This window comes from Ixodes scapularis, unplaced genomic scaffold (assembly GCF_016920785.2).
Source record: "Ixodes scapularis isolate PalLabHiFi unplaced genomic scaffold, ASM1692078v2 PGA_scaffold3__209_contigs__length_174095766, whole genome shotgun sequence".
Taxonomy (NCBI): Eukaryota; Metazoa; Arthropoda; class Arachnida; order Ixodida; family Ixodidae; genus Ixodes; species Ixodes scapularis.
The window spans coordinates 89,950,731-89,968,930 of record NW_024609868.1 but is presented as its reverse complement, the minus strand read 5'-3'; the positions used below and the strand labels follow the sequence as shown (position 1 = coordinate 89,968,930).

The window sequence follows — 18,200 nt, the reverse complement described above, 5'->3', positions numbered from 1 at the left end:
GGGTTTGTCCAACGAGACTAGGCGAGCGTTGCCATGCAAAGCCGCCGAGTGGTTTCGGCGGTTGGAATGAGCGGGCATGATTTACGGGTGTTATACATAAAGTGTTTTATAGACGCTGGAACCTGACAGGTTACGTGCATGCCTTTTGGTTGGACACTCAGAACGTGAGTGCGGTGCGTTGCCACAGTAGTCGCACGACGCCTTCAACCCACAGGGCTGTCAGTCTCGGCTGTGGTCTCGGCTTCGAGAATGTTCCCGAAATTTAGAGGCGGGCGTCATCTGGGATAGCTTCCTCGACGCAGTGTCAACATTAAGGAGACTTGGCTGCGCGCAGCTGTCGCTTTATAATTTTTTCTTTCGTTTTCCGCGTCTTGGTGTTGTCGAGCTATTATGAGCACTTCTTGGAGCGTCAGCTTCGGGTCCCGGCAAACTTGGTCGGACAGGCGCGAGTCTTGCAGCCCGACGAAAAACATGTCTCGTACAATGGGGTCCTCCGCCGCATGCCGGGTAGTCGCACTTTTAACGAGGTTTGCCACGCCGTGAAGAACGCGTGTTTGATCTCGCCCGCCAACTGCGTGCGCTTGTGGAAGCGATTTGACTCGTACACCTCGTTGGCGGGGTGCACGAAGTACCCCTTGAGCTTTGCTGTGACGTCGGCGAAAGAACGGTAGGCCTCGTCGTCCGTCATGAAATGCGAAGGACCACGCGGGCTTGGATACCCATACAGTTTAGGAGGGTGCCCACCTTAGTTTATTCGGACGCGGCGGACAGGCCCGACATAAAGGAGTAATCTTCAACTTGCTGGAGCCAAACCTTAGATACCATTCAGTGGCTACACTAGCGCCCTCTACATGTACAAGGCTGGGCACATCACCAGCAGAAACGCGGGATGTGTTAAGGAGATAGGAAAAAGGGGAGAAGGGCATTTTATACATATCCCCCAATTGTTCACTAGAAATTTCCTAAATGTCTGGGCGAGGGTGCGATGACTTCTTCTGTTGTTCCCACGTAGCTCGTCAGAAATTTGCATAATTTTTTTCGCAGATTATTTTCGGTTCAAGATACTTTTTATTTCTGGTCATCTACCATCACCATGACTTGGTCCCAGCATAAACACCGCTCTTGCTTCTGCAGGTGTTCTTAAGTTTATGCCTTGTGGCTTCTGGTTCTGCGTCCCCTCAGTCTTTTCTTGCCGAGCAGTCGTGGGGTTTTTGTGTGGTGTGCACCTCTATTTGGCAGTCTTCGCCTGGTGGCAGAGTCCACTTCTCACTGTGTTCGTCCTTGGTCGAGTACAGAAGCCAGTATGAACACCCTGGAACGAGACAATTAGTTTTACACTTGACAGGGCCCGCTCTCTGTTCTATTTTGCACAATGGTAAGTCCTCTCAAGCTCTAATTACGAAAACAAATAATCGCCCCTTTCGTGCACTAGTGCTACGTAATAGGTAATATATTTTTGTGTTGCAATTAGGGCTGCGTAGAGTTTTAAAATGTATTCGGGAGTGCAAATGCCGAGATACATGTATTATAAGACCGAATTAGAAACACTGAGATACACTGGTCTTTCATATAACACGATTTCCCTGAGACACTCTAAACAAAAATTGGCAAAAAAGACTCGATAAACACCAGACACAGTTGCACGCTGAAAATTATGTTTTCGCGAGCAAAGGTACGATTATTTTCGAATGCAAATAGTAAGGCTTTTGTTCCTTTCTTTCTGTCAGTTTATGCACATCACTTTACCTCAAAATGTACATGTATTCCCGGATACTATCCCGAATGAGGACAAAAAGAACTATTGCCTTCAAAAGAAAACATAGGTACTCCAGGCCGACAACTAGTTTACATGCATGACAGAGAGTATCTGCTCGAAATCAACCCTGTGTTGCAACATTTATTTTTATAATATTGTAATTTTTTGGTCCTGATCTATCTATCGACTTTCAGATGAAGATTGCCTGGCGTGTTCCATATATGTAACACGCAGAAGTTCGACAAATAGAACCCGTTTACAAACCACGCTTTCAGATCGCCGCTGCTCTGGCTTAGACTTTCACAGCAAATACATCACTATTCATTTTGCTCGCTCGTTGAGAGCGGTGGTATCTTCTTTTTTATTCGCTGCTTTGACTTCGATATGTTTTTCGGACGCTGGCCAGGTTGTGGCCATGGATGAAAACAAAAAAACAAAAAAACAAATGGAAAGGAAACAAAATGGAAAAGGTGTATGCCGAAGCGCCCCCAAGAGTGAAAAGTGGGAACCGCCCTACCGCTCTCGATCTCGATGCATCCGCGCTATACAGCGCCGCGTGTGGCGCATTCACAGTTCCCAACCTAGATCACTTGTGCTAATCGGTTTTAATGTTGAATGTAGGATTTTATTGTAAATAAAATCTTGTAAATTTTTGTATCGGCTAATAACCTCTCTAGTTTACAATATGTATATTTAGGAAACTCTAAATATCGTATCCAAATGTCCTATTTTTGTCCCACATATATATCTTGCTGTACAGACATGTCGTCTTAATCAAATAAATTAATTAACGTTTTATTTTATTTTATTGAAAGCTTTTTTAAGCATTTTATATAAGTATTGTGACATTTAAAAAGGTCACTTTAAATAGTTTTCGTGTACACTTGACTTACACTTCTATTATTGTGTGAAAGGCTTCGTCGCGGCTGCAATACAATCTTTTTCCAGTTTTAGAACAATGGTTTTTTGCCTCACCTTCATCTCCTTTTTTCTTTTTCTTTAGAATGCTGAGAGTGCTGTTTGTACTCCGAATTGTATATTCCACAGTCCTGTTCACCAACTCTGAAAAGAAAATATAAAAGTAACTTGAATAAAAGGATATTATGTGATCACTATTTCAGGAGGCCTGTATAAATGTATAAATGCACGTCTTTAGGTTCCCCCCTCCCCCCTTTTTTTTTTGTTTTGAAAAGGAGAAAGCTGAATGGAATCGGTGACCCGCTGAGCATGACCGAACTCATCATGCCAAATAAAAGCTCCCCTCTTGTCATGTGCCGTCTTGACAACAAATAAAATTTATATGATTTAGTTTGATTGAATGAAAATGAGCGAACATTAATTACTTGTACTCGCAAACAAATATCCGTGGCTAGGCAGCCAAAACTATGTGAGCACGAATGCTCGCTTCCTTTGAGCGCGGATCAAAGCTGTGCAGGCGTGCCCTTTACTTCTCAAATGCCGCAGAAAGTCGTCTGCGAGTGAAGTTATTCGCTACAAAATTGGTCGCAATTTAATGAGTGGATTATAGCCTTCCTCAAAGACAAGCTATGATTTCGCATTTCCACATAGACTGGAGCAAAATACACGAGAAATACAGCTCAATATTGTGTTAGCTTTCCTCGACGGGTTCATATTATCAGGGGAGTTAATTATGGGAACAGCGTAAACATGAACTGATACCTATACTAGTAAATTTTATATCTAAAAGGAGAATATAAAACCAGGATTCTTGGTTCGCATATATAAAGTGTTCGCCAAAGGAAGTCAAAAGGATGTTTGAAGTTCAACCCTAGTTGTGGTGATAAAGTCCGGAACTATGGGAACATGGCGGTTCTTGAATAAAAATCGGCACGAGAAAAAATATTCAAGTTTTATAAAAACTAACGTCCACTCGACATGATCTAGTCGATAAAAAATGGCAATGTAGAAGCTGAGCGTACTGATTTTAGTAAACAATGAAACACCTCTCACCAAGAAAAAAAAAGTAACATTACCTTGCTTGATCACAAAGTTTATCGCAGAAATAAACGCTGTACGAACCTCTAGAGTATACTTTTTCTTAGTTGCACGGATATTTGGCCTAAGTGTACGTCGACGCGCAGCGAAATCTAATTTAGCTTTTTTGCCTTTAATCCAAGTAACGTCGTGTTCTCGAAATATTTAATTTTATCACAACATTTACTCTACTTTTAGATTGTATGTGAGCCGTAGTTTTTTGGGACCAGCACTATAAACGGGTTTCGTTTTGCTTCTAAGACCTTGCATATGGTTAAGTGGAGACAAGAAGGCTAAAATTCTTTTAGCAACGTTGTTGCGGTTTTCAGGGGTGCATAAAAGGCGCTTAGAATCCCTTAGCAATATAAACTCCCCACCGTGGTCGGCTGTATTTTTTTGCAGTTGCGTGAATATTCTGAGGAACGTTTTAAGCCCGATCTCTTCGCCAGTTTGCGGCGTGGTGTTTCTCCAAACAGTCATTATGTCCCTGGGAACAATTGGCTTGAGGCTTGGGTTAATTCAATCTCCAAACGCTGGGAGGAGTCAACTAAAACATGACACTTACACATGTTGGTATCATTCTCGAGTTTCTTATCTGCAGGAGGCAGAACAAAAATCACATTCCTTAAGGGAAGCTGTTTTCCCTTTGTTCCTAATCGGCTTTTGGTTCTTGGGTTCTTAAAAAAGAATGTATCCGTATCGAGTATTTTTAGGAAACAAAAATACAAAACTGATAAATAAATATTTGCTCTAAACTGCGGCGACAAAAGAAAAAAAGAAAGAAAAAGAATATCATTGTGAGGACAAAAAATGCTCGAGGTACACCTAAGCACTTCTTATGAGTTGTGAATGCGAAAGCACGCACGCCGCTCTTCGCTCCGTTTCGTCTGCGGCGCATACAACGCGCTGACCTTGGGCGCGGAACGGTGGAGCCGCTGCCTCGCGGACACGCAGCGCCATCGGGTGCGGGATCGTTCAAACTGACGCGCAGCGGCCAATGGGACCGAAGCCGAAAATTCATCAGCTTTACTTAGCTAATTTGGGATTGAGGAAACTAGGTGCCGTGTCTAGGCTTTTTGCGTGGTTTCATAGCTGTCAGCTGGCTACACTTAAAGAAAGGATTTAAGGTGCCGTTTTCGTGCTTCAAACTTATGACGTCGGCTCGCTCCACGAGACAGTTAATGCTTTCGCCTTAAAATACTAAAAAAAGGGCTGCGGTGACAACAGAAAAACAAGAATGATGAACATACACCAGATTGCTTGCGGCCTCACGCTTTGTTCGCAATTACTTGAAACTGCCCCTGGTAGCTAGCAGTACGGGATGTTCTTACTCCCGAGTCCGCCAGCGGTAAAACTGATGCTTAAGACGTTTGTGTGGTATTTGAGTGCTTGAGACTGAAGGCTTATACACAATTGCGAAATGGAACTGTAATCTGCATCCAGGAAGCAGCGCCATCGTGTACTCCAGTTTTAGAAGATAAGATGCTATTCTCGCAGACAACTTTCTGTAACTATCTCACTATGCAGTAAAAGCAATGGGCATACGTTCACTTGCGTATCTTGTACGCCTATTCAAAGTGTGGATGCGCACTCTTCACTTCTCAAATTCTCGAAAAATATTTCCGCGGTTATACCAAGAATTAGCTGATTGAGGTGCTGTTCATTCGCGAATGGGAAGCTAACACCTTATATGTTTTATAGCCCTTGCTTTCTTTATTTGATTTAAAACCCGATTTTTAATTATTGAACTGGCCATTACAGTTGTGGCGTTGTTGCTAGCACAGCGATGCTATTGTGGTGACCGTGATAGTGGCACACGAAATGCCCTTATTTGTACACCTGGCGAAAAAGCCGGTGAGCATTCCGGCGCCGTGCTTGACCTTGGCGCCAGCCAATCACGGCAGTCGAATTCCTCGCCCACTTTTTTTGTCAAGTGTCCAGTTTAGAGATCCAGGAAGTGTGGGTCCTCTTTCAGCCAATGGGAGAACGGAGTGATCTCGACATATCCCCTTCTGTACGCGCTTTGCAAGTGGGTATGGCCTTGGGCCGCGCCCACAGGGGAGAGAGAGAGAGAGAGAGAAAACTTCTTTATAGACCGTTAGTTCAGGATGTCAAGGGGCCTTCAGGAAAGTGCTCTCAATCTCCAACAAGTGCGTTCGTTTTGTACAACCTAGTCAGGCATCGCCCGGCGCTGACAACATTTCGCGTTACTTTAAAGATAAAATTACAGAGAACAGATGTCTTTGAGGCGCCGACTAATATTTAGTGAGGTTTTGAAGATTGTTCTTCGCGTGCATTTTATCGTTAACGCGGATCCTCATCGTACTAGGGCTCTGTATTTAGGGTCTTTTTACAGCGGAGCTGTTAAGGGCTAGTTTCCCCAGGATCGTGACCCCCTCAAAGAAATGAAGACACCGAACTCTGGACAGCTACCGCCATCTATCAGGGACGGCGGCAAGCCACGTATCTGGATGCCGGCGCTGCTCATAGATGGCGGCAGCCTTTCCACTCTGGCTTGCCGACTTGCGGCCGGCCATTAGTTTCCGTTGTACAGCTCCGCTGGTCTTCCTTCTTCACCAGAGTGGAAGGGCTGAAAGTTTTATTTTCAAGAAAGGTTTCTCCTCCTCCCCCTTATCTTAGTACAAAAGCGATATACGAAAAGTTTTTAATGGTGTAGCTTTTAGAAAAAATCTGGTTACGTATGGCATAAAAAAAAAACTAGATAACACTATTTACTTTCCGCGAAAGCGCGCTCCCAATAACTGTTAGTCGTCGATACCCGTAAAAGAAGGTACCATTTATGATTTTTGTTCACTCTAGTTTATGCTTGTAAAACAGGAAATCGGAGGCTCTGAAAAATACGTGGTTTACTCGGATCAATTTTGCTGCTGTTTTACGGTTCATTGGAGTCTAGGGCCTTTTTAGGTCTTTTGTGCGACATACAAATTTTAATATAGAAAAACATCTAAATTGTTTTGGGAATTGTCTTATTTTAATCCCCACCCCTGCCCGTTTTCATAAATGGCCGTTTCCACAGGCCCCCTCAGGCTGCCAGTGCTATTACAGCGTACTGTGGTTGTACTGTACAGATTGATTACAACTTTTGCTATACAATTGAAACGTCAAGCAGCATGCTGGGTTTGTACGTTAACAAGCTGCATGCATTGGTGCCTGGACAATTTGTGCATGAATTCATCATCACCTAATTTTAACGTAGGATACAAAAAAGTGAAAGCCGTTTACAAATCCCTGTAACGCCGAATTGGAGCGCAGCTCTTGAGGAGGAGGAGTGAAGGGTAGTGAGGGGAGGGTAGACCCCTCCCCCTTCTCCTCCTCCTCCCCTCATTCTTTAATATGCTCCGGGGGGGGGGTCACGTGACCTCGGGGGGGGGGGTGTCACGTGACTTCGGGGAGGGGGTCATGTGACCTCGGGGAGGCGTGACCTGGGGGTCACCTCAAGGTCACGTGACCCCCAAGGTGACCCCCACGTGACCTTGGGGGTCACGTGACCTGGAGGGGTCACATGACCTCGGCGGGTCACGTGACCTCAGAGGGGTCGCGTGACCTCAGAGGGGTCACGTGACCTGGGGGGTCACGTGACCTTGAGATGACCTTGGAAGGGGTCACGTGACCTTGGGGGTCACGTGACCTCGGGGGTCACGTGACCTTGGGGAGGAGACCACGTGACCTCGGGGGTCACGTGACCTCAGAGGGGTCACGTGACCTCAGAGGGGTCACGTGACGGGGGTCACGTGACCTTCAAAGGGTCACGTGGGGTCTTGGGGTCACGTGACCTTGAGATGACCTTGGAAGGGGTCACGTGACCTCGAGGGGTCATGTGACCTTGGGGGTCACGTGATCCCAAGATGACCCCACGTGACCCCCAAGGTCACGTGACCTTCAGGGGTTATGTGACCTTCAGGGGGTCACGTGACCTTGAGATGACCTTGGGAGGGGTCACGTGACCTTGGGGGTCACGTGACCTTGGGATGACCTTGGTTACGCCGACGCCGACGGCGACGCCGACGGCGACGGCGACGCCGACGCCGCTCAAGCCGGGTACGGGCCCCTAAGAGCTGCGCTCTAAAAGGGAACAAGCAGGTCGGAGAGCAGCACTGTTCTAATGTATCTCCCCACAAGGCAAAGCTGATGTTGGCCAAGGAGCGGCGGTCCGCTCCCCCCCCCCCCCCCCCGACACACACACACACAAACACACACACAAACACACGCATTCCGAAACAAAAACAAAACAAGGTGAATTCCTCGGGGAAGATTATTAATGTCCGAGTGTTCTGCAGACCGTGCGATGCACACCACAAGAGACTGGCAGTGCCTGGTATGCAAAGAAATTTGGAGCCAAGCAGCCCAGCTTTCAGTATAAATCGGGTGCATGGAAGGGAAGGAGTGCGTTGCAGTTCAAACAAAGTGTTTCAGTTGTTTTAGAGCGCAGCTCTTAGGGGCCCGTTTCCGGCTTGAGCGGCGTCGGCGTCGCCGTCGCCGTCGCCGTCGCCGTCGCCGTCGCCGTCGGCGTCGGCGTAACCGCGCGGTGCATCATGGGAAATGTCCCATAATGCACCGCGCGAGCCCCCCACCGGGGTCACGTGACTTCGTGGGGGGGCACGTGACCCCCCCGAGGTCACGTGACCCCCCGAAGTCACGTGACTCTCCTGAGGTCACGTGACCCCCCGAGGTCACGTGACCCCCGGCGATGTCGCGTGACCCCCCGATGACGTCATCGACACTGATGACGTCACCGGCATCCACATCGTCATCGTCATCATCATTGATGACGTCAACATCAGTGATGATGACGATGACGATGCGGATGCCGGTGACGTCATCAGTGATGATGACGATGACGATGTGGATGCCGGTGACGTCATCAGTGATGACGACGATGACGATGTGGATGCCGGTGACGTCATCAGTGATGATGACGTCATCAATGATGATGACGTCATCAGTGACGATGACGATGTGGATGCCGGTGACGTCATCAGTAATGATGACGATGTGGATGCCGGTGACGTCATCATTGATGATGACGTCATCAGTGATGATGACGATGACGATGCGGATGCCGGTGACGTCATCAGTGATGATGACGATGACGATGTGGATGCCGGTGACGTCATCAGTGATGATGACGATGACGATGTGGATGACGGTGACGTCATCAGGGATGATGACGATGACGATGTGGATGCCGGTGACGTTACCAACATCCGCATCGTCATCGCCATCATCACTGATGACGTCATCAGTGACGTCACTGATGTCGTCACCGGCATCCACATCGTCATCGTCATCATCACTGATGACGTCGTCAGCGACGTCACTGATGACGTCACCGACATTCGCATCGTCATCGTCATCATCACTGGTGAAGTCATCAGTGACGTCACTAATGACGTCATCGGTACCCGCATCGTCATCGTCACTGATGACATCATCAGTGACGTCAGTGATAACATCATCGGCATTGGGGGTCACGTGACCCCCAAGGTCACATGACCCCCCCCCTGGTTAGTCTAACCCCCCCCCCCAGCGCCCTTCCCTCCTCCTCCTCAAGAGCTGCGCTCCAATTCGGCGTTACAGGGAGTTGTAAGCGGCTTTCACTTTTTATTCTGGAAACTGAACGCATATCCGTTTTTTTTATGCGTATCTCATTGTACCCCACAGCGTTGTCTCATTTTGCCTCTCAGGGCGGGGCAAAATGAGACATAGTGTGACTTTCAGGTATTGTAGTTTTGTTTAATGTTCGGAGAGGTCCAGTTAAATAATATCTACTGAGCATAGAAGCAACACATCCAAGAACATCCCCATTCTGTGTTTTTCTTAAATATTAAATAAAAAAACTAAAAATTACCGTTGAAATTAAAATTTTCTGTCTCAGTTTGTCCCACCTTGCCTTAAAACACATTGCCATATTTGGAAGATTAGAATCCTAAAAACGTCCCCAATTCGAATCTCTCGTCACGTTGCAGTCGTCGCAATTCTATGCAGTTTTATACTTGCACCTACCACAGTTTCGCAACGTCGTGGATAGCACGCTCCTGATGTCAGTACGCTAAGTAGACTTGAGAACTTCCTCTTAATAGGTATCTTATATTTTCTGCGCAAATAGTGTCTCTATATAATGAGACATAAAGTATCAGCCCTAGAGACGGAATCAGCGCCCCCCCCCCCCCCCCCATCCCCCTAAAAGTTTTGCTCAAATTGTCATTTTCAAAGTTGAGCCTTCTGATTTAAGATGATAGCCCAAGCGGTCATAAACAACCACTATAACACTGACAAGTTAAGAACTCCAGAGAAAAACTTGAGCTGTCCCACCTCCAGCGCTAGTTTCCTTCATTTCACAATGATTCTGCCTCTGCGAGCAGCCAAAGCATAACGGGAGCTACAGAGCGTGTGGTGAAGGTCAGGCGTTCGAAAGACGCGCCCTGCTCTTCTCATTCTCTGAGGGACTATACAAACCGACTCTTACTACTCTTGCTAGCTCAAAATAAAGATTATGTACAATTATTCAAATCAGAACTTGCGAATTTCGATATAAGATAATTGCCTCCATATTTCACATTATGATTTTTTTTTAAATAGTAAATGCACCATTCAAATGCCCTATATTTGTCTTAAGGCGATGTAATTCTACATCCACTTTGAACTTTTTTTTTTAAGAAACAAAAATATTGTCAGTAAAAGCCCCGTTATGCAAAGGAATATACACGGAATAGTTAAATATACACACATTGACATAGCCGTTGGCCTGCATGAATTAAAAATTACGACCTCTTCTCGGTGCAAACGGTTATCTAGCTTTCCCGTGAACCACACTACCCAGAAACCTCCAACAAAGTGCCGGAACGATAAGAGATCCCTACACAGTTAACTGCTTCTTTAAAAAGAGAAAAATGCGACTCTTGGTGTAGGAACTTTTTCACGTGCCCCGAACGAAGAAAATGTTTTATTTTTATTTTATTACAAATTATTGTAAGGTTATGCGTCCTTGCATATTAATATTGTTCATTTTTAAAAGTGTATATTAATTCATTAAGCTTTTCGTGTACATGTTATTTCGACCACCAGTATTGTGAGCACTGCTTCATTAGAACCGCGATAAAGAAAGTTTCCAGATATATAAAAAAATTTTTTTGCCTTACTTCCCTTCATCGACTCTTCGTAGAATTCTTTCTCCAGTTTCTTCATTACTTCTGGATCTGAAGACTCCCCTGGACCTGTGTACTCCGCTGAATATAAAATATAAAAGCACTTAACCTAAAAGGATCCAATTAAGTTTCTCTTGCAGGATGGCTTAATTTTATTTGCTTTCCTAGGAAGGTTCTCAGTATCAAAAGAATTAATAAGAAATTAGACTTTAGAATTACACCTATAACATCTGGAATTACACAGCAATTGAATCGTGACAAGATTATTTTAAATGATATTCGTGTTATATTTTGCGCTTGCATTGATAGCTATATATAGATCCCGATGGCAAAAAAGAAAAACAAAAAAACTATTGTTTCATATCTGCACAAAAGAATGCATCACAGACATTAGTATGAATCACTACGTTAGTGGTCATGATAGAACTCAAAGTGGTCGTGATAGAATTGAATTCATGACGTTTTATATAAAATATATATTTAAAAACATATCTCTATTAGCCGTTATTCTTTTGGACTTGTGTTTCGTCCGACAAAGAAGGGACATTGCGGGCGCCTGTGCTACTTCAGGTAAAACAACGAGAAATTCCGGCAAGAAAAACAACAGCAACATTGGCTTCTTGTTTACAAATTTTCTCACGGGAAGAAATTCCACAGGAGCCTACATAGCCTATCGTACACTGATCTCGGGCCTTTTAATGGACGTCGACGCATAGCGAAATTAAACTTTGCTTCGTGATATTCGGATCCAGGTAACGTCCTATATTCTTTCTCAAGCTATCCCTATCCTCAAGTTAGCACTAATTTTAAGTTTTCTTTTAGTACTAGTGTATTTATGCAAGCACAAAATTCGGATTTTTTTATCAAACCCCGTATATGAACAGGTGGTAAACAAAACGCTTTGCTGATAAAGAATTTAACAATACAGGACTTTGCGAGCACAATTCACTCCAGTTTTTTGTTCAATCGGAACCTAAACATTTGAAGCAATTAACTATGGCATGGCACCGGCAAACGTCGGTATCATGCCCTAAGTTTTCCCCGGCTATAGGAGGCGAAGCGGAAAACGCATTGCTTCATGCTGTGGGCGATGCAGTTTTCAGTTCGTTTTTTCCTTTAATTTCGTGGATGAGAACATGCCAGGGACGGCTGTTCGTAAAAAAAGAGAGGCATCCCAAAATGCTTCGGGAGGCTCGCAATAAAGGTTCTTACTGTAAAGTCCGCCGGCAAGAAAAGTCATGTTTATTGTGTTTTTCGGTTTCCCAGTGGGTTTCTTCACTCCTACATCATATTGTTCTCTGAAAGTATAAAGAAACAGCCTGTCAGTCAATCTCCTTGTTTATTATGAAGGCAAAACAAAGCTAGAATAATGACTTACAATCCTCCCGAGGAGTTTTTAAACTCCAAGAAGATATGAAGTGGCCAACCTTCTTCCGGTTTAGGAGACTGCACCATCTCCATCGAGATGCAGGTTGCGTTCACATTGATCAAAGAAGCGTTTTTGTCAGGATTATCTTTTCTCCAGTATGTTTTATCATCAACGTTTTTGATGAGCTGAAACAACAACGAAAGGAGGCATTTTCAGTGGGTGTCTTTTTTTTTTCGGGTCTGAGTGCTTTCAACACTTTTACATAGGGACCGTTAGGAGGTGCGGTAAGAAGCGCAGTTTTGCTCTTCACCGCAGTGTGCGTTGAGATCCAATATCGTGGATTGCTTAGGTCTTTTAACTGCCTTCTTACAAGTTAGAGACTTTCTTTACTGGTTTGTGAATTCCGATTCGTCCATTCGCCGAATCTCTCTTTTTTTGAAATATTGTTCGCCACCCGTTTGTACATAGCCACGCCACTAGACATTTTTCGCATGGGTATCAAGCACTAAAACGGCTAGGGCTAGTTTGCTATAAAAACAACATATAAGCAATGGTGGCGCAACTGATACAGTAAAAAAAATTTGCGCATGACCGCCTATTTATTCGAAGGGAATTCCCTTTAAAATCTATCGTGGCGCCTCTTTTTTCTGATGCCCCGCTCATTACCTGTACCAAAATCGTGGTGCATAAAGAAGAAAAGAAAAACGTCTACGCATTCTAATCTTATTTTGCCCTTTTAACTTCAAGGCCAAAAAAAATATTTAGTACAGGTTTACAGGCCCAATATTTTGTAGGATGAATAAATCAATATGGTAGACTTTTGTTCACGCATTTATCATTTTGTATTTTTACATTTCACCGAAGAATTATGAAGACCACAGAAAAAGTCTTAAACGACATAAATAAATAAATAAACACATCAGCATCTTTAAAAAAATCTCGCGCATAATATCCCTGTCAGACTGCCAATTTAATGTCAGTTCCATTGAATGACAGTTGAGCGATCGGCCAATCAGCGCGCGGCACCCCGGGCGTAGCGTGTTTTGCGCGCGACAGATCGCGAGCTGATTTGCCGATCACACAAATGTCATTCGATAGAACTAACAGTTAATTGCCAGTCTGACAGAGGTATAAGACTCACTTCTCCATGGCCATATTGTGAACATTGTATTTTGAGGCATATACATGGTTGTAATTAAAAATCTGCAGACGGGGAAGATCTTACACTGAGACACTCGTTTCCATGTCTGCAGCAAAAAGCTAGAAAAAGGAATGCAAGTTGCGCATACCTGCGGGGCACGGTTCCCAAAATTTTGACTTATACAATTTAGAATAAAAAAATTAATATTGTTTTCTAAATGTCTGTATTGAAGAATCAACCCTTCTTAATAAGGAGCAACTACAAATAATCACTGACTAACTAAATGTATCGCTGCCAATTACTCCTCCTACGAATGTATATATGTAATGGGTCTATCGAGAGATTAGAATGCTATAAGTGCGGTTTCAATTAAGAGAGAAAAAAACATACTTTTTCAAAGAGGTCTTCTTTTTTCTTAGCAGCGTGAACGACGGCGGGGAGGGTAAAGAGAATGGTACACGTCAGGAACAGTAGTTGTCGCTGCAGTTTCATGTTTGCAGAGCCAGGCGAATGGTAGAACCCGATAGAGGCGTGTTCGGTTTTATTGCTTCTACTCTAAGCCACGTGACCATAAGCAGACGAATGGGCGTGAAGAGTATATTTTTAATTTACTCAGTTTTTAATTAAATGAATTCTCTATGTTTTTTTTTTTTTTTGTTTTTTTTTCATATCAACGTTCTTCCGCCATCTGCCGCACAGGCGTTTCGTAATGTTAGCATTGTTTGAGCATCCTTTTGTTTGTGACAACTGTTTTGCAGTTTCTGAGCAGCTCTAACGCTTAAGAAAATTTCGGAAACTACGTAATTTGTTTTGAAGGGAGGTGATTGATCCAGTGAACATGGTGGCCAATCTCGGAGTTTAGAAGTATTTTTTAACGAAAATTCTATTTTTACAGATCATTTCTCCAGTTTGGGGGGGGGGGGGGGGGAGTTTATTTTGGTAAATCTTTACAATGTCAGGCTAGGTTTAGTCAAGAAACTCTCTTCTCTATTATTATCCTATATGTTTTAGGAGTCGGCGAACGCGTTTGTTAGCACATCACGGCTCCGAGTGGGTGGACTAAAAAATGAGCTGCAGAACTGTGATATCCCAGGACAGTCAACACTCGTGTCGTTTTGAAATGGATGAGCATCGTACCGGAACGCGCTAGGGAAATCATTACCGTGTTATGTTCCGAAAAACAAGAGGCGAAGAGATGTCCTGCAAAGCACCCAGCTAAGCTTCAACTCCAGGCGCAATTTCAAGACGGATTAGGTTCCCGCTATCTAAATTTCCACGCAGTACATTTAATTTTATTTCCTTGACTGACGGTGTATATATGATGTCGTTCATTATTTGCTAAACGTGGTTGTCCAGTTTTTTTTATGCCCATTCTTGATTTAAGCAGTGTGGTTCCTCAACCATCTCTGTTAGCATTTTTTTTTCTTTCATTTTTGTCAGTTTCCAGCTATCAAATAAATATAGGGGGAATGTTCTGAGAAACATCTCGCGCTTCTGAAGTGCTTATTGAACGGAATCACATCAAATCGTAAAAATTAGTTTTTTTTTTTTTGCAAATTGGCTTTTTTTTATGAATGCATAGATGCAAGCTTTGAATTGAAAAGAAAGAATGTTACAGCACTAATATTTGGAGCTGATATTTATATTTATTTTTATATTCAAGTAGAATATCAAAAACAAAGTTTTAAAATAAATCTATTCTTTGTTCAGAGTGGTACCGTCAGGAGAAACGCAAACACAAGAAACTCGCGACACGTGTTTCTTGTTTCTTTTTATCCCCCTCTAATGTCGAAACAACAAAAACGTAATCGACACATCAAAATAGTTTTAAAAGAAACGACTGTCGGTTTGTGTTAAAAAAAGAATCCGCTCTTGATGCCTTTGATTTTGTAAGTTTGACAGTATAGCTACTATATAAAACTAGGTAATTGAGGGCTCTAATATTTTGTACAAATACTTTATTATCACAATAATTCATACTACAGAGGCAATTATGTTTTAGCTTACGCAGGAGGTGCAAAAATTTCAAGAGCTTGCCGTTTTTACACTAAACAATTGAGCCGCTTTCGGAGTTGACTTATTCAAGCACCATCATCGTTTGATCGTGCCACGGGCGCTCCTAATGGATGCGGGGACGCTCCGCCATTTTGACTCATGTGCGTCCCAGCATGCACTAGCTTGGCGGTATACTTGTTTATGAAATCCACCCAGCGCTTTACTCAGCATAGCCCCCGGGCACCACCATGTTCAAAATAAAGGGGGAAAAAAGTTAATGAGAAGGCCTATGATTTGTGACTAACATATCCGGGCGCCGAGTTTTTATATTTCGATATCAGTGGAGGAATTCGTTTATAATTGTAGTAAAATGATATTTGTTTAATGTCAATAATAATTACACGAAACTCGCGACATCTCTAAATTTATTAAATATGATTTTGCCAGATACGTCATCGAAGAAAAGAGGCGGGGAAGATCCCGGTTCGGGCAACACCTTCCATATAAGAAGGCCTAAGTGCTGAATTTTTCTGCGTCCCTAAAAAAAGGCCACCGCTGGCCAGAGATTGGACACGACTACAGCTGTAGCGTTGGGCTGAAACCCGTGTTCAATGAGAGAAGACGACTCCTATACTTCGGTTCACCTTAAGCCCAGACGCAGCCAATTCTACGAGCTGATGTGACCAATCAGAGCGTCAAGAGTGCACCATTATAATGTTCGCCATGTTTCTTTGCGTCTTCTATTATCGTTTCATCGCTGAACCAATAATAAACAGAAATGGCCTAGTGACTTGCGCTTTTGACGCTGCTTGATTGGTCCCATGACTGTGTAACATCATCTGCGTCTGGACTTAAGCTGATACGAAATGTAGCCGAACGCTGACGCCGTAGTCGCGAATGATCTCTGGCCTACGCTGGCCTTCTTTGGTGACAGGAAAATTTATAACTTAGGCTTTTTTATTTAGGAGGTGTTGGTTTGGGAGTAAAGGGGGGGGGGGGGGGGGGGGGAATTTGGACTTGCTGTTTCGCGCACAAAAATGTTTTTTCGCGATAATGTTTTTTACGACTATCACCCCATTTCTAAGCGCTTAAGGCCGTAAAATTATTGCTGTTCGGGTTGTCAACGGTTTTTTAAAGCGGCGATACAAAGATAATAAGTTTGAATGTTTTTCACTTGGCACGGGTTCATTAGCGCTAGTGTGATCCAAGTATGTGCGCCATTAAGCTGCAACAGCACTGTTTATGCAGTTCTGAAACAGAACTGCATAAACAGTGGTGTTGCATGTTTTCTAGAGTCATGAAGTTAATGTCAAGTTAGGGGGGGAGGGGGCATTACTAATGCCCCCTCCCCCCTAATTTCGTTAAAATATTCATTTGAAGCTGTGCTTCAAACGAATATTTCAACGAAATTTGAAATATACCCTTCGTTTTCAGAAATTGGCTGCATATGGTCCACAATATCTGTGAATGGTGAACGTACGTTTGTAATTTGAGCATGATGGCTGATTTTTTCGTTATAAATGGCCCACTCAGACAAGCGCTCGGAGAGCAGCCAGTGGAGAGCACGTGACATTCGGCGCAATCGCGACGTAGCCTGTGTCGGGACGAGCAAAAATGCGGCGAGGCTGATGTCAACAAGACGGTTGCAGGCAGGGCGTCTGGCCGCCGTTATGTCTCTGCTCGTGCGGGCAAGTGCGCGCAATTACAATCTTGCGAAAGCTACGTTCACGCACACGCTCCACATGATTGCACGCATGGAGCACCAATGAGGCTAGTGGTGGCGTGCGCGAACGACAGGGGGCGCTTCTCTAGCTATCATCATCATCGTTTGTAGCGTCACGGGCAGAAATAAAACTGGGACAGACCGCGCAGATCTTGAATTCCTCGGCTCGTCAGCTCGCTTCATGCTCTGTTTGGGTAACGTGGTACGGCAAAGCATGTTTCACGCGTCGTATTTATTTGGTGAAGTAATATTTGTAGTAGGACATTTTACAAAAGTTTGAAACCGTGGAACGCGCAGTCGTGCTAACAAACACTTTCGGAGCTGAGGCCTCGAAGCGCCGGTATGGTGGTGTGCTGTTGCTTACCCCAGTACAAAACATATGAATGATGAAAAAAGAATATCCAGTGCTTTACTCCATTACAAAATCTACCACGGCAAATAGGGTGTATTTTTATCATGATTCGGACAAAATAAAACTGCGAAAGGAATGTCCCACCAAATATAAAATAGGAAAGCGAAATTCGAGAACCTCTTGTGTGTGAAGTAAACACTTCAGTGAAAGCAATTCTATGTGTCCTGTTGGTTCCAACGTGTTCTGTGAGTGCTGTTTTCTTATTAGTTCCAAGTTGACTCCTTCTTGTTTTAGTTTTGTAGACCAGTAAAAAAATATTTTTTCGAAATAACTGGCAGGAAAGAGCACTCTGCCGATAGCTCTCTTTTGGAGTCGTTTCAATTAAATATCTCCTTACGATTCCGATCGACAAGAAAATTGCTAGACACTTTTGCGTTCGAAGTCTTAAATGTAGTTATTTGATGACACATCAGCATACCAAATAAATAAGGAATACACCAGCTATCAATTACTACCGTTTGTATCTTAAATTTTGAAGGTTCAAATGTGCATATTGCGTCATGCGCTTCTCAGTGAGTGATTTTGAATTTTGAAACAACTCTTAGTAAAAATATTGTTGAACAATTTAATCAATCGCCTGAACTTGCCGTGCCAAGTCCGACAATTTAATAATTCATGAAATTATTTGCTTTACTTTCGAGCA

General features: G+C 43.7%; 1 protein-coding gene across 1 annotated transcript; it reads right to left on the bottom strand.

Annotated features, from left to right (window-relative positions):
• Nucleotides 1-1,102: 1,102 nt before the first annotated feature.
• Nucleotides 1,103-13,925, bottom strand: LOC115329357. Its single transcript, XM_029990920.2, has 6 exons — nt 13,818-13,925; nt 12,296-12,471; nt 12,130-12,215; nt 10,912-10,998; nt 2,732-2,818; nt 1,103-1,312 (listed from the first exon to the last, which is right to left on the bottom strand). The coding sequence occupies exons 1-6, from the start codon at nt 13,917-13,919 to the stop codon at nt 1,179-1,181; spliced, it is 672 nt and encodes a 223-aa protein (XP_029846780.2). The 5' UTR covers nt 13,920-13,925; the 3' UTR covers nt 1,103-1,178.
• Nucleotides 13,926-18,200: the final 4,275 nt, after the last annotated feature.

Excerpts from the sequence above, each read along its gene's own strand:
- LOC115329357 (XM_029990920.2), bottom strand. The coding sequence starts at position 13,919 with ATGAAACTGCAGCGACAACTACTGTTCCTGACGTGTACCATTCTCTTT. Across the intron at positions 12,472-13,817 it reads AAGAAGACCTCTTTGAAAAA|CTCATCAAAAACGTTGATGA; the intron begins GTATGTTTTTTT and ends TTGTTGTTTCAG. Across the intron at positions 12,216-12,295 it reads AAAAACTCCTCGGGAGGATT|AGAACAATATGATGTAGGAG; the intron begins GTAAGTCATTAT and ends TTATACTTTCAG.